The sequence below is a fragment of the Mizuhopecten yessoensis genome, unplaced genomic scaffold, assembly GCF_002113885.1.
Source record: "Mizuhopecten yessoensis strain PY_sf001 unplaced genomic scaffold, ASM211388v2 scaffold7497, whole genome shotgun sequence".
In the NCBI taxonomy this organism is placed as follows: Eukaryota; Metazoa; Mollusca; class Bivalvia; order Pectinida; family Pectinidae; genus Mizuhopecten; species Mizuhopecten yessoensis.
Window position 1 is genome coordinate 250035 of NW_018407077.1, and position 15624 is coordinate 265658.

At 32.9% G+C, this 15624-nt stretch overlaps 1 protein-coding gene across 1 annotated transcript in view; it reads right to left on the reverse strand.

The window, feature by feature from the left end:
• Positions 1–1696: 1696 nt before the first annotated feature.
• Positions 1697–15624, reverse strand: part of LOC110453766 — a 21938-nt gene continuing 8010 nt past the window's right edge. Inside the window, exons 4-6 of the mRNA XM_021502902.1 lie at positions 7856–7967; positions 7106–7513; positions 1697–4505 (exon numbers count right to left, since the gene is read on the reverse strand). Of these exons, the coding sequence (XP_021358577.1) occupies positions 4093–4505; positions 7106–7513; positions 7856–7967 (933 nt within the window). The 3' untranslated portion in view covers positions 1697–4092. The remainder of the gene's footprint in view (positions 4506–7105; positions 7514–7855; positions 7968–15624) is intronic.

Sequence of the window (15624 nt, forward strand, 5' to 3'; positions counted from 1 at the left end):
TCTTAAAGAATATAAAGTATATTGACAAAAATGACTCGTACAGAGCATTTGAGTTTTTTTACAATTTTTTAAAATAACGTTTTATTTTGTTTTCAATCAAATACATCAAATAATTTTCTCTTCAAAATGTTCATCTTTCTTTTAATTGTAACAAAATCAAATATATCATGAAACATTGATATCAATTTTTTAAAGTTTTATGTTGGTTTCTGGCCATGTTTGAATCAAGTCACTTATTTTAATAGATTGTTTATAAAAGTAGAATAACTTGTCTGTTCCGCTTAAAAACCGAAAGTTGTTCAAATATGATAGTTTAAAAATGCACCAATGATAAACCTGGTGTTCTACTTCTACAATTTTGATTATATACAACAATAACGCTGACTAATACTAAAGTTCGGATAAACATTATATGTTCATAGATAAATTGTTTTAACATAAAACTTCTTATCATACATCGATACTCAAAACTATACAATTACACAAAAATATGTCGGGTTATTAAGCCTTTATACATAAAATTTCAAACTAGCATGGATTTATTATAAAAAAAAGATTGAGACTTACAGAGTACATGTATAGTCATAACAATGGTTTAGATTAACCGAAAAAAACCAAGAGAATACCAAAGTCTCAATAAAACCACACTCGAACTCAAAATCGATAACACTAGGACAAAGTAGAAACAAAAACATATTTCCATAGATACCATTTAAAAAAAAAAGTAAAATAGAATAATATCAGGTTCTCCGGGGAGGGGGTAATGATACTGTACCGGGACTCTTATAATTCTACCTAACATGTATTGTTTGTCTGATAGATACACTTGTACAAATAAATAGGTGTTATGCAGCAAAAATGTACGTTTAAATACAATAGAAACAAAATGTATATACATATTTTAACATCAAAACACATGCATAATATGTCCCTATGCCAGTCGGCAGTTTTCTGAGAATACATTAAGCCATCAGAAGAGTTTGTAAATATTTGAATACCATGGTTTGTAAAAGGGAGTTTCTCTATGACTTATTTGTTATGTAGGGAACAAAAAAATAATAAAAAGGTACATATACGATAAGTTGACAATCTATATCAGTCAATCGCTACTTTAGATATTCATTATAAACAAATAACGCTATCGACCACTTAAAATCAAAACGCTGATATGTTACCTAATAACCTATCTCAAATAAAATTTGAATAAAAACTGTAAAAGTTATCTCTTCACGTTTCGAATATAAAATCAAATTCAGGTATTTTACAAACTACAACCTAACATTTCGATGAGTTGTTTATACGTGTTCATGGTAGAATAGGTAAAATGCTAAAAATATTGTTCTAAAAGATATCAAATGGCATAGTTCATACAGTTTCTACAAACCGCACCAAACAACAAAATTACTGTTTAAATCGTGTAATCATCGTCTGTGCATGTTACATCCAAGAAACTAAATACGTTATGGTCCGCCGATCGAAGCCATATGACAATCGGTAAAATGTAGCAATACTTGCTTTTAAAATAAGATAAAGGCACGTGTTGAAAAAAAACCTTCCATAATGTATCCGAATACAAAATGATAATTTTACACAAGCGCTTGAAAATTCACAAAAAAAAAACATCAGAAATATATAACACACAGCACCAATTTCTTACATATACATATTCCTGGATGTCCTTTTAATACAATTAATTAAATCTTTTGAATTCCGTTTATAAATTTACCTAAATGACATTCATATAAAAACACATTATGTATGGAAACTATTCCATTGTCGTCCCAGAACAAAGTAAACAAACGTACCATATACACATAGTTGAATAGATTCCATAAGGTTATTACAGTGACGTAAGGCAATACAGAATGTCTTTGATGCTAGCTCTTTGTAAAATCTGGCTATATTTGCTTAATAAAATATAGCCAGATTGTTCATATTGTTTATTTATCTTGGTTACATTTTTTGTCAGATGGTATAAAGACACGGATTTACCGTATGTATTTGTAATTTACAATTTAAAAATCGACTAAGGATAATTAAAAAAACTATTTACCATCATGTTGATATTCTATTTAGAAAACGTATGTTTCCTTGGAAATAAACGTTTCTGTTACTGACCAAGGCAATCACAATTTAAACTAACGGTCTTATTTGGAACTCTTAAACCTTTAATTTTATTATTCCGATATGAACACAATTCCATGTGTGTACCTTGTTATGATACTGCTATATCCCTCATTCTAGTTAGAAATAGCGATACAAAGAACGCAGTGTTGACTTTATCCCTTAATGACCATAAACAGACAACAATCGGAACAAAAATACTTCGATCAGAGATGACGGGACATTGATACAAACGGAACATCGGGGAATTGAACCCCGGCCGTCTTGGCAAAAGGCGAGAGCAGGACTATCCAAGACTAAGGTTGTAATTATTTATTCAGTTCGATAATAATCGACTCTCGAAAATAAGGTCACGGATTTTTCCTGTAATATGCTTAGGGTAATTAATGTTTTGGATGATTGGAACAGGACTTAAATTCCTTACTTATGCTTATTCTAAGAAAGTCTACACTTTGTATTTGCTGATAGAGTTCCATAAATATCTATTCGATTAGCCAGATTTTGTAAAAGATGACATGAGGTAGTTGAGGCGTATCTGTGACAACTCAACAAATACAGCTACCGTTGCTGTAAGTATCACATTAAGAGAAGGGGTCGCTTTAATAACAAAAACATACAATGCTAAACGACAACTTCAGTATAAAGGCATTCATATACTAGTAATATATTTTTTTAAAATATTCAAATATAACACACCAGATTGCGATGTATCGCAGCAAATAGTGTCGTCAGTAACGACGGATACACGATGAGGTCTTTACTTGAATTTAATCAAATTAATATTATAATTCATTTCTATAAAATAATGCATGTTGAAAAAAAATATTAATACGAAATGGTGTAAACAAACTGTGATTAAGATTCAAAAAGGTGTCTTTCGAAATTCTGATCTTTTACTCTTTGGTATAATTCACAAATGTACATATACCTTTGTAGTGACTGTCATGTTTTTTGTCCAAGTTATGATGTTGAAAATATAATTTGATCAGTCACTGCATTCTTCCAAATGTTATGAGACGTTATCTTGTTTTGAAATGTGATGTCATCGACATATTCCATAGCGACCACCACGAAATAATCATTTTAGGTTTAGTTTATAAAAAACAAGCATTTTTGCTCTCACATGCATCTCCTTCCTAAGCAAGTCTTAGGATAAGAAAACAAAATAGAGGTAAGTTGTACATAGGATATTAATTATTGATCAAACTAAACGGACATCAATGAAAATAATGAAATTAGGAAATCAAAGGAGTGACAGTTAAATAATATATTTGAGGAAAACAACAGGGTAATCCTCAATCTTTAACTGGCAGTTCGCTATTGTGTTCGTATCTGTCTCTCTATTTCGAAAGCAACAGGAAGATGTATACAAATGCACATGTATGTATTTTCTTGACAAAGTATTAAGAAAAGGGCAGGTAATAAGTAGTGTGGTTTTTCAAAGTGAAAAATGCATTCAACATAGAATTGAATTCCTGTTCAAACAATACATAAACAGCTTTGTAATGCATAGAACCTGTTGGTAATGCGAACTAATCTATACATATTTTTGATAAATGATGAAAAACAAAATTGAATCCAGTTCTGACTACAAATGATGAATAATTAAATTCAACAGTTAGTTAATAATTCATTCAAAAAAAACTGTCCAACGTTTTGTCCTCCGACAAAACTACTATCATTCAGGTCGTTCGGTTTGAACGTTTTAAGAAATACAGTCTTGCGCTTTGTTTTCTTTGTGGATTTCAAGTCCTGTTCCAAACGATCAATTTGGCGGATTTTATACACTCTGTCCATTTGATGAACCAGTCTTCTACTTATCAGTATGTTAAATTCGCGTTCAACTGATACATGTGTTTGCCTCTCGATGCATTGGAAACGTCATGAACAGCTATCGTAGCTTTACATACTGGATACTATTTCTTTCGTCAGTAAAAGTACGATAAGAAGAGGAAATCTAAACCTTAATCAAGGAAACACTGAAAGGTCAATGTCAGCGTTTGCTCGAACAGCATCTAACAAAGCTGCAATAGGAGTGACCACAGCGTTTCCAGTAGACGTGGAACCAATCGCCATACCAATGCAATGTAAAGACGTTCCATTCAGCATAAACACTGCTGCACCGGAGTCACCAGGCATGAACAAATTTGGCATTGATCTAAGACCTTCCACTTCATACTGGCCAGACATACGGAATATATCTTTACTTTGGGGTAGTCCTAAGACAGTTGTCAGGGGCCGTACTTGTATACCGTCTTCTTTCAAGAAACCTTTTGACAGATGGGTTTCGCTTCCAAATTGGACAACCATGTTGCTCGTACCTGACTCTTGAAAATCCAAGACTCTAGATCCGTCGTTGTATTCTGGTAAATGTTTAAATCCTGAAACATATAAAGAATTATATTATTCACAACCTACTGAGGTTTTAAATGACCTGAGGCATTATGGGCCATTTTCGGCCTCATACAAAGTGTATCAAAAATCAACTTTGATTTCTTTACAAAATGTATTTTACCAGAAAATCTGAGTTATCCTTGCTGGTTCAGATATTTTTAATTGCACATGCATAGATGCCCCTCCAACAACATTGCATTGCTATGCAGGCATAGTCAAACTACATATATGGTGTTTTAGACAGTTTCCATGCAGAAATGAAAGCATCCGCATGTGACAACTAAAATATTCTTTCTACAAATGACCACTGGTCTGAAAATGTTAAAGCATGCTAAATATGTATTAGGTTGGTACATACAGAGGGTTAAACATAAACAGAATTTTGTTGTTTTGCTTCGAAATAGTCGAATATCAACGTTGATAACTCACAAACGACATATTGATGCATTTTGTTTTGAAAATGCGGGTTTATACATGTACTCTTTGTGCTACGCCATATTCTCTATAACAGTTGTCGAATGAATATAATTGCATATATGTATCGCTTATTTGACCCTTAATGTCCCTAGTGCATGTTAGGGGGTGTCCCCGTCCCGCTTCACCGGTTTTGCTTTTACATTTCCGGTTGTCACAAAAAAAGACTGTGGCGCTCTTATTTGCAATTAAACCTGTCAAAAATGCATTTTGAAGCCTTTTTCCGTACATGGTTACTACTGTTGAACTTCAAATTTGAAATAGAGATATCAAAATAAGACAAAGACTTAAACAAAACCTGACCAATAATAAGCTTGTTACCTGAGTTCCTAGCATTACAGAGGAGGTATAAAAAATCGACTAAGACGGTCATGTTACTGTCATTCTGTCAGGAAATTCAATTAATGATATATTAAAGAGACAAGAAACGTGCTAGAATCCATATCAGTTGTTAGACTAGTAAACTCGTGTCATCTGAAAGTGGTATAAAATAAGCATTCTTTTTAAATGTCCCACGGTAGGCAAAACATTCAATACTTTATAAAAAAAAAAATATGCAAGGGATGCATCTCTTTCAATAAATGATATATTAACATTATTTTCAGACTGGTAAAAATAATCAAGTTCACAGTTACAGTTTTGGCAGTTGTATGACATTTTTTAATACATTTTTTCACATAACTGCTCCATTTTACTATGTCATACGGCCATGTCATACATATGGTATTACACATGTGTAATGAAACCGAAAGCTGCTGCGATTAGTAAAATTCGTAGAAATATAATATTTCACCACTGCAGGTACTGTTTTTATTCATTCTATCAAGACATACATTTACTGTTATAATTTATAAATTTAAATTTTGTCATGATTTTTTCATTGTATTGAAAAATATTCATTATTTGAATAAAACCTTGAATTAATTTGCACTGCGCGGAACGATAACACTATAATTGGGGTGTTTTGGTTTTGGCCTATATAAAGCAAGCTGATAACACGTAATTGTGATTGTAGTTTTTATTTCAAATTATGAATGTTATGTGATAAATATAATCTTACATTCGTGTCCGTGTCATTTTGTGTTTATTAATATCATTCAGTTATTTAGTATCGCACTCGCCTAGTGGCTCGTGTTATATCTTAATATTTAACTCGTTTTATAAATTCAATATGACATGGTCACTTATGTCAATTTCTCTATGTATCATATATACAAGTGTATGCTGTTCCAAAGGTTTCGGAGTAGGAAGTATTTATATCAGAGGTGTGGAAATGTATACCAGCTACTTTACAATCGAAGATGTATTTTAAACTCATTAGGCCTTACTTTATTTGAATTACTTGAGGATTAAATATATACGTTTTCGATACGAATAAGGACCGGTCAAACATTGTGGCATTAAAATACCTGTCAAGCACTGATATAAGTGTACAATGTGAACAAATCAAAGATTTACATATAAAACCAGGTATTTCAGGAGGGTTAGCACCTCCTGCTCCATCAACGACACCAGCTTCGTGTCACTTTATTCAGGGGAAAATGTGATCTTGACAACAAAACCACAACGATCGCCGTTCAATATAGTAAACATGCAAAAGTAAGCATCGAACAAAGAAAACGGAATGTTTCATAAAGAGATCATTGTGAGACTATAAGCTGTGTATAGTCTTCATCTCTGAAACCACAAGTGTATGATTTCCTCTTACATCACGGAAATAATGAAAATCATGGAAAATTGTGGAAGAACCCGAAGTCTAATCATTTGTGATTATGATCGGTGATATATTTAACAAGAAGTTGAGGTAAATGCTTTTAATTGCTTTGTCATTCTTGGGGCATATAAAATAATTACGTATGAACTTATCTATTTTACAACAATTGTTCAATGGATGTTAATACTTCTTGTTGGCCCGGATGTCTTAATGTGGGTGGAAACTGGAGTTCCCCTAGAGAACCTTCGTGCTCAGGCAGGTGGCCTCGGCCGCCTTGGTGAAACGCAAGTGCGCTATCCACTGTCTAACCGACCACACTAGTATCATAATTTATGAATAGCCATTTAATTTAGTAAGACATTAAGCATAAAACCAGAAGTCCGATAGAAGTGTACTTACCGGCTTTCTTGTACCTGGAGCTATGATCATTCGCAAATCTGCCTTTGTCGGGTAGCCGTGATTCGTCAGATATGGTCACAACGGCCATATCGATGCTAGGATGCATACGTGGATTAAATATAGCCCTCTGTATAAACCCACAGGCGGCACCACTTGCCATCGACGTATCTAAAGCGGGTTGCACGACGTCAATACGATTGGATCCATCATATGTGAAGTCAACTGTACCTTGTTGAGCAACATCAAATAGCACATGAGCGCATGTCAGGAAACTCGTATTACCGTTGTAGCGCACGAACGGACCAAGTGTTCCCCCAAGGTTTGGTACCTTTTGATTCATCACACCTATGTTGCATCCCATTTTGAGCTTTTTGTGACGAAATGAGCTCGGTCCTGTAGGATATCCACCTAGGATTTTAATGGAAACCAGAATGAGAGAATATCGAAAAAATTCGTTGAATTGCTAACCAGTTTTTGTCTACTTTAAACGTCAAACAGTGCACTTTGAAGGGAAGCATGTCCGTACAAAACTATTAGACAACCCTTTCTTCTAAATGTTATTTATAGATCTTAATTAAAAAATTCATTTGAATCAAAGCTTTTCATTAAAAAAGAATTGTTCAATTTTGTATTGAAATAATATGGGAAACCAAAATCGCCGGCCCTCAATTTGAAATACTTACATAGGAAACGGGTGTTATTGTGAAATTGTTTTAAATGAAAAAATCTGAAAGACAGATCAAAACTTACATTCATTACGTTTAACTCTTTTTTCTTTATATAACGGGTTGACGTCTGCTTCTTCACATTTGCTTGACGTTAATTGATCCTTTCCTGATGTAAATGTAATTTTCTTTGCAACCTGTGCAATCGATAATATCAATGCTTAGAATATTACATATTACATTATCGTGAAAACAACTGGCTTTTTTTATAATTCAAACGCAATGGTGTACATGCTGTTATAGGTTTTACAAATAATGGTATCTTCCACCTACATTAATTGTAGTCCTTTGCATAGGCTTTAATGATGTGGAAATATAATTAGTGACAGAATATATCAGAAACAGTAAATATACAAACGTAGCTTTGTTTACAATTCCTTTGTCTCGAAAAGAAAAATATATAAAGAAAAGATAAATATCATGATCATATGGACATGTCAACAAACCATAATTCAAACTTAATATCGATAACACTTGGGTAAAATATGAAAAATGGAACCTTTCTGTCCAAATTACTAACTGACCCACAGGCTGACAATGTCATAGATATACAGCATAATACCAATATTTGATTTCTATTTTTCTTACAATTTCGTTTTAACTGACAACATATGTGATATGAACGGCTATCCTCATTACGTTTTTTTTATAGCATTTTAACTGATAAAGCTGAGCATTTAAATACTCTTGATATAACAAGTTTTTTAACGAGTTTTTTCGTTATCATTTTGGCGGATATATCAATTCTAAACTGAGCGGTACTTTTACTTAACAGATGGATGCAATCCAATCGGAAGACGAGGGACAAACAGTCTTTTATTGAGCACAGCATAGATCAAGGTCATACTATGGGAGAAAAAAAACAGTTTACGATTGTCAGACGTTAGACTCGGATCACTATATCATCGAAGGAGACATAACCATTCCTGGGAAATATGTGCTTGCCGAGATCTGTACTGCTCATACTACAGCTAAAGCTGCATCTTGATAAGACCAAGTACTAATGTGTGTCAAGTAACGAGTGTCTTCCCAATAGTGAATATTTGGGTGTTTTGCTATAAACACCATGTTAATATTTATTTTACACGGTGCTACGAGTGTAGGCCTTAATTACGGGCAAAACAATAACAATTCAAGTATAAAGGTAAAAGATATATGTTTCAAAAGTTAGGTTTTTATCTTCTATTGTAAAGCTACATTTTATTTTATTTTTCTAATTTCATGTATGTGCACTCTGATATATCAAAATGTGTTATAATAGATCAAATAGCATCAGTGTTAATAAAGTATGCATTTCAATGTAAGGAAATAATTGCAAAATATATTAGAGAGCACTTGAATTTTACAGTTAGCATGACCATAAGATCTATTAAAAAACACATCTATATCACTTAGGTGTTTAACTGGCATTCAAGCCACTATTCTGCAACAAGCTTTCGAGTTACATTGAACAGTTGTTTTTAAAGACGTCTCCTCATGTCATGTACGTACAAACCCTGTCACAAGCTACATGCAGCCAGCTGTATGAAGGTAACATTTAGGGGATAGTACGTTGTTTTGAGTGGCTATACTGGCGATAAGAACATGAAATTTGGTTTGAACTCGAGACCAATAGGTCGAGAGTTTAAACCAAATTCCATGTACTAATCGCCATTATAGACACGAAAAACAATGTACTATCCCCATTCTAACACACCTCAACAAATAAACTACGCTAAAATATTTAGAAACATTGTATTTCCTTGTACAAAAGTACGTAGTAAAGTATTCGGTGACCTGAATGGTGGCGTGCCATTCTGCAGCGGACTGACCAATCGGAAAGAAGCTTCCAAAGGTCGGTCATTTGGCCCCGCCTATACTGGCGAGCGCTAGATATGTATGTTGATGAGGCGGAATATTTGGATTGTTCGTGAATGTCCTGTTACCAAAGTTTATAAGACACATTTGGATTAATATTGACCAAATTCTGACATTTCCATGTCAATATGCATACCAATCTGTGCTTTTCGACAAAAGCGGTGATTATTTGTTTAGATTTGTGAAGAGTATTGTGTAAATTCATACGACACATGGGAAATGTTTTATTTAATTTTGGATCTAAATAGATGCATTTACACTGATGGAACGAACGTTTCGGTAATAAATGGAGGTAAGAACAAGGAATGTTTTCTATTTACTTTTTAATTCATTCAGCAAATACATATCATCGGTCGTTTGTTGCATGCTAGCATTATCAGTGCGATTTCGCTAAGAGGAGAGCGTGACGCCATATTTTTTTAGGTTAGAAACGGGGCGTAGAATATGTGCGATGGGAGGAGCTTAACACAATTGATCATGATTATATCTCAGATTAGAACATGGTCCGTATCCAATCAAAACACGCGTTGCAAACGAATCGTGGTTGAATGAAATATATAACAGTTGTGTATGTAAATAACTCCGTTTTATCTTTATCATGTTTATTACAACACAATATATGTTTATCAGATCTCTCTTCTAATGGTGGTCCGTATTACATGAAGCGTATTGCGACTGCCTGTTTGACCCCATGGATTTTGTAATGAAATTTTATCTGTTTGATAACAGGTGATATTTGTGCTTACAAGTATAGTATGATTATCTTGCATGGAGTGCATCCCAGTGGTTGTCAATCGCTGATCATTGCTATTGATTATTATTATTTTAAATGTACAATTTCTCTAGCAATCTTGGCAGACACAAACTCCTGTATCATATATATTATTATTCAATTGACCATTTGTCACTTGTTCTAGTAATAATACTAATTATAATGTATATGGATATTGAAAAAAAATCCAGGTACTTTATGCAGTCTTGACATTGGTTGCTTAAACATCCGTTCAGTAAGAAATAAAATGGATCCAGTTGAAGCTGAATTGAGTTTAACTGAAAACCATCTTAATGAAATGATTCATGACAATGCCTTGTTACTTCAAAGTTGTTCTAAACAAATATTCAGAAAAAAACGCTGTCTGCGTCCAAGGGGAGGCATTGCAATTCATTATAAGGACATTATCATTATGAGAAGAAGACTAGATCTCGATATTCTTGATTAAGAATTATTATGGTCAGAGATTACACTTAGCAACAACACATTCCTTCTTGTTTGTATTTATAGACCTCCTGACAGTAGTATTGATTACTGGAACAAGTTTGATTATTTACTAGATCATGTAATTGATGACTCTAAGCGAACAAATACAGACATTATTATTACTGGTGACATTAATGTAAATATGAGCAATATTCAGCCAAAATCCCGTTTAAAAAGACTTCTTACAAAATAGAATCTGTACTATTATGTAAAAGATCCTACAAGAATAACTCAGGGCTCTTCTACCTCAATAGATATTGTCCTTACTAATAATGATACTATTGTGCAAAATGTAATTGTAACTCCTCAAATTTTTAATTATCACTCTGTAAACAACGTCAGTGCGTCTTACTCTGTATTTAGACAACATGCATATACACAAAATGTTCTCATGTATAATACTGCTGATGTTATCAAAATGAATCATATGATTGATAACATAAACTGGATAAATATGATGAACAATAATATGTTAATGGTACTTGTTGATGCTATAAATAAAGATATAGATGACTGTATAACTATAAAGAAATTCAATACTATCCGACCAAATGATAAGCCATGGATGTCAAACGAGATAAGGTTAAAACTAAGACAGATGAATATAATCCAGATCATTGGGCAAACTTTAGAAACATCAGAAATAAAGCCATCAGCTTATTACAAAATTTCAAACACTCTCTAAATGATCCCAATGTCTCATCATCTAAATGGTAGAATACCGCAAAAACTATTTTAAAAAGTAAGAACAAGTCACCCATTATTCCATCATTATATTACAATAACACTGTTTGTTCATCAACTTGATAAAGCCGAATGTCTTGTTGATTAGTAAACAGCCATATCAAAATCCTCTGATAATACTGAGCATTTGCCTCCTGTTCCTGAGTCTCTCAACATGCTTAATAACCTCTTTTTTTTCAAGAGCAGGGTGTGAGGGATCATCTGACTGTACTTAATGATAAGAAACCTGCAGGATCTGATTAAATTATACCGAAAATTATTAAACTTTTTTCTCTATCACTAATAACTCTCCTTACTATGTTATTTAATAAAATCGTATCATCTGATTCTATTCCTCTGTCTTGAAAATTGGCTAATACTAATGCTTTATATAATGGTAAAGGTGATAAAAATGATGTCTCAAATTACCGTCCATATTCTATTACTTCATGTTTCAGTAAAATATTAGAAAAAATCATTTTCAAGCATTTATATAATCATTTACTTGATTTTGAACTACTAACAAAATACCAGTCTGGATTTATTCCTTGTGACTTTACTGTTTACAATTATTATCCATGTCTTGTACAAAAACTTGATGAAGGCATTTTATCGTGTCTGGCAACCTGGCTTATTATTTAAACTTAAAAGATATTGTTTCAATGGAAATCTCCTTAATCGGTTAAAAGATAACATAACTAATTGGAAACATAGAGTGATAACAGAAGGTTTGTTCTCATCATATAGACAGGTAAGTGCTTGTGTCCCCCAGGGATCAGTCCTCGGTCCGTTTCTAATTCTGATTTATATAAATGATATTACTGAATGTATTACAAATGAGAAACGACTATTTGCCGATGATACATTTCTTTCTAAGGTTATAACAACTACTCAAAAAGAAACTGTAGCAAATGTGTCAACTCATAAGCATCTTTGTGCATTTTTTTTCTAAACACGGTAAGTGGCATCACGATATCAGCTTTATTTATATTAAAGCGTATACACGTACACATATATTGAAATCTGTAAAATATCAAATGAGTCGTAAACACTAATCACTATATATACCGCGTATGTTAGATCTATACTAGAGTATGGTGATATCATTTTTTTATAATTGTACTAAGTAGGAAGCAACTGTTCTTGAATCCATCCAAATAGAGGCTGCTCGAATAATTACAGGACTGCGTAAAGAAAACTCACACTATCAACTTTATTGTGAACTTGGTTGGGACACCCATGTTGCAAGACGGAAAATACACAGACTTATTCTTCTATACAAAATCTTACAGGATCTGCACCCACTTATTCAACTAAATTAATTGAACCCCTTTTCAACAACATGAACTCGTACCATATGGAAATGAAAGAACCTTTGCAATGCATGTGTGCAGAACACATTCTTATGCCAAAAGCTGTATTCCGCCTACACTTAAAGATTATAAGGAACTTGCAGCAAGTTTTGACCTGAAATCGTGTCATTAAATCAATTTAAACAACTTTTAAGAAGAGCTGTAAGTGACAACATGTTATTAGACACAAGTAGAAACCCTACCTATGTCAACGCAGGTGATATAAAATACAACATCTTACTCTTCCAACTTTGACATTCTTCAAGTAACCTTAATTTTGATCTACACATATATCATCTTCTTGAATCTCCAACTTAGTATGATGAACCAAGTAAAACCCTCAAGGGTAGTTTTTTATGTTAATCACAATCACTACACACTGGATGTGCTTCTATCTGGCTGTGGTGACTGTGATGACAAACCAATGTAAATGTGTTCGAATGTACTGTTGAGTTTGTCAGATCTACACATAAATTTCTACATATATGATACATTAGCTATTTCTGTTTGATATTATGTCTCTTCAATATGAAGGCCATCAGTTACGACTGTGCTTCTACATTATAAACATAGTTTGTCATCATCACCCTGTCCTTTTCCTTTGGCCGCCTTTCCACCTTTTGATCTGATTGGCAACTATTTTGTATGTTTTGTATGCTATGTATCATTCACTATAAGTATTGCATGGTGTTGTTTTTTGTGATAGAATAATTACTAAGTAAGGACAATCTTATAATGGTAGACCAATTCAAAACTCTAGTTTGTATATTTCTGTTTACTCTTTTTTGTCATTCATATAGCATAAAAAATTCTGAAGAAAATGTAAAATCCTTTATTTACCTACTTATTAACAAATCCCTACAAAATGCATGCATATAAAAAGTGTTGATTTGAATCCACCAACACTTCAAAATCTGCCAAATTCTTTCTTTCTTAATTAACTTAACTGTGAAAATCAGAAATGCAGTATCCATGACTGGCCTCAAAACTCATGGGTGAATGACCAGTGGCTGATAAGCCAATGTTGACATTTTTAGTCTGTATCCCATGAGTGGAGGGAATCCTGTCATGGATGCTGGATTCGAGACTCTCAAAAATTATTCATTTTGGAAAACATAGTGAATACACTATTTTATATATTAATCTTAAATATTGTCCTCACTTCCAAACTCATATCTCATATTTAAACATTTTATGTTTCATGCATAAAATATTCAATTTTGAAATTTCAAAATAGCACCATACTATGTTATGTATATATATATATATATAATAAAAAGTGATTAAATGTCCATGTGAAGGAAGTAAATATAGAAAAAATAAAATTAACGGTCGTTAATTTTATTTTTTCTATATATATATATATATATATATATATATATATACTCATTGTAACCTTTAGGAGAGAGCTTATATAGGCTATGCCTGTTGTTAAATCCATTTCCAAATGAAATAAAATTTGTTGAAATTGAAATTAATTACATGTTTAATAATTGATTATAACTTAAACATCTGAACTCTCTCTCTCTCACTCCCCTAATGTATAATTGTTAAACTGATCTGATTTATATTTTGAAAGGTGTGTATTTGGTTGTAATGTGAATGAAACATATCGCCGTTATCTTGGCTTGTCACATCTGATAGAAAATCGTCCGTTTCTATTGTCATTTCTTGTTAGAGTATTATTCGAATATCATGGCACGGCAAGTTTAGACTCCGTACACCATGATTCGTTTTATCGTATATTAATTATTAAATCAAATTAACTTTTAACGGCCATGTTGTTACAGTTTGACCAATTTTGATGTGCAGAAAGTATTCTAAGACGTTTTTGGAGGATTTATATCAACACTACATGAGTGACAAAATATGTGAAGAACTTATTAAAATTCGCCCAAGTATTTAGCCATTTGGTATGTCAACGTCTGCTAGACCTTCTTATGAATTAAGAACGTAAGTAGTAATCTATTCAGAAATAAAATCAACGTAATAGTATTCACTGCACATCCTGATTTCTTACAAACATAACTTCGCGCCAAGAATAGATCGGTTTAGCGAATCAAGATCTTGTAAAAAACGAAACACACAGGTTTTTTATTGTAAAGTTGATAATTAAGTTGTGAATTGGTACAAGTAATTTTACAGAAATATTGATTAAAAGGTATAAACTAAGTATCATGACATGAGATACATTTTTACACAGCACGTTACGATATGCTAGTTTGTCATTATAATGATATAAAACACGATGGACAATGAGCATGTTAATCCACAGTGGTCGAACTGCATTGTCAAAGTGCATCTTTTGGAACTGTGTTTAAGATACAGGTTTTACTTCTGTATTTGTGTTTAATTTGAGGGGCAATTAGACTCTTCATGCTACGGTGTTTATAGAGAGGTATGACGCACTTGTCCCTGTTTCGACCTAAACATGACAAACAATAAAATCTTTTTATTTTTTATTTTGGCAAATAAAGATATCTCACTAGGAGATCTCACGCGGGTTTTCCGTTTTCTTCCCACATCAAGACCACTCCCGGTCGCTAACACCTGGGCCAATAAGTTGAAATACATTGTTTCTCACTTGTGGGGATTGGTGGGGGG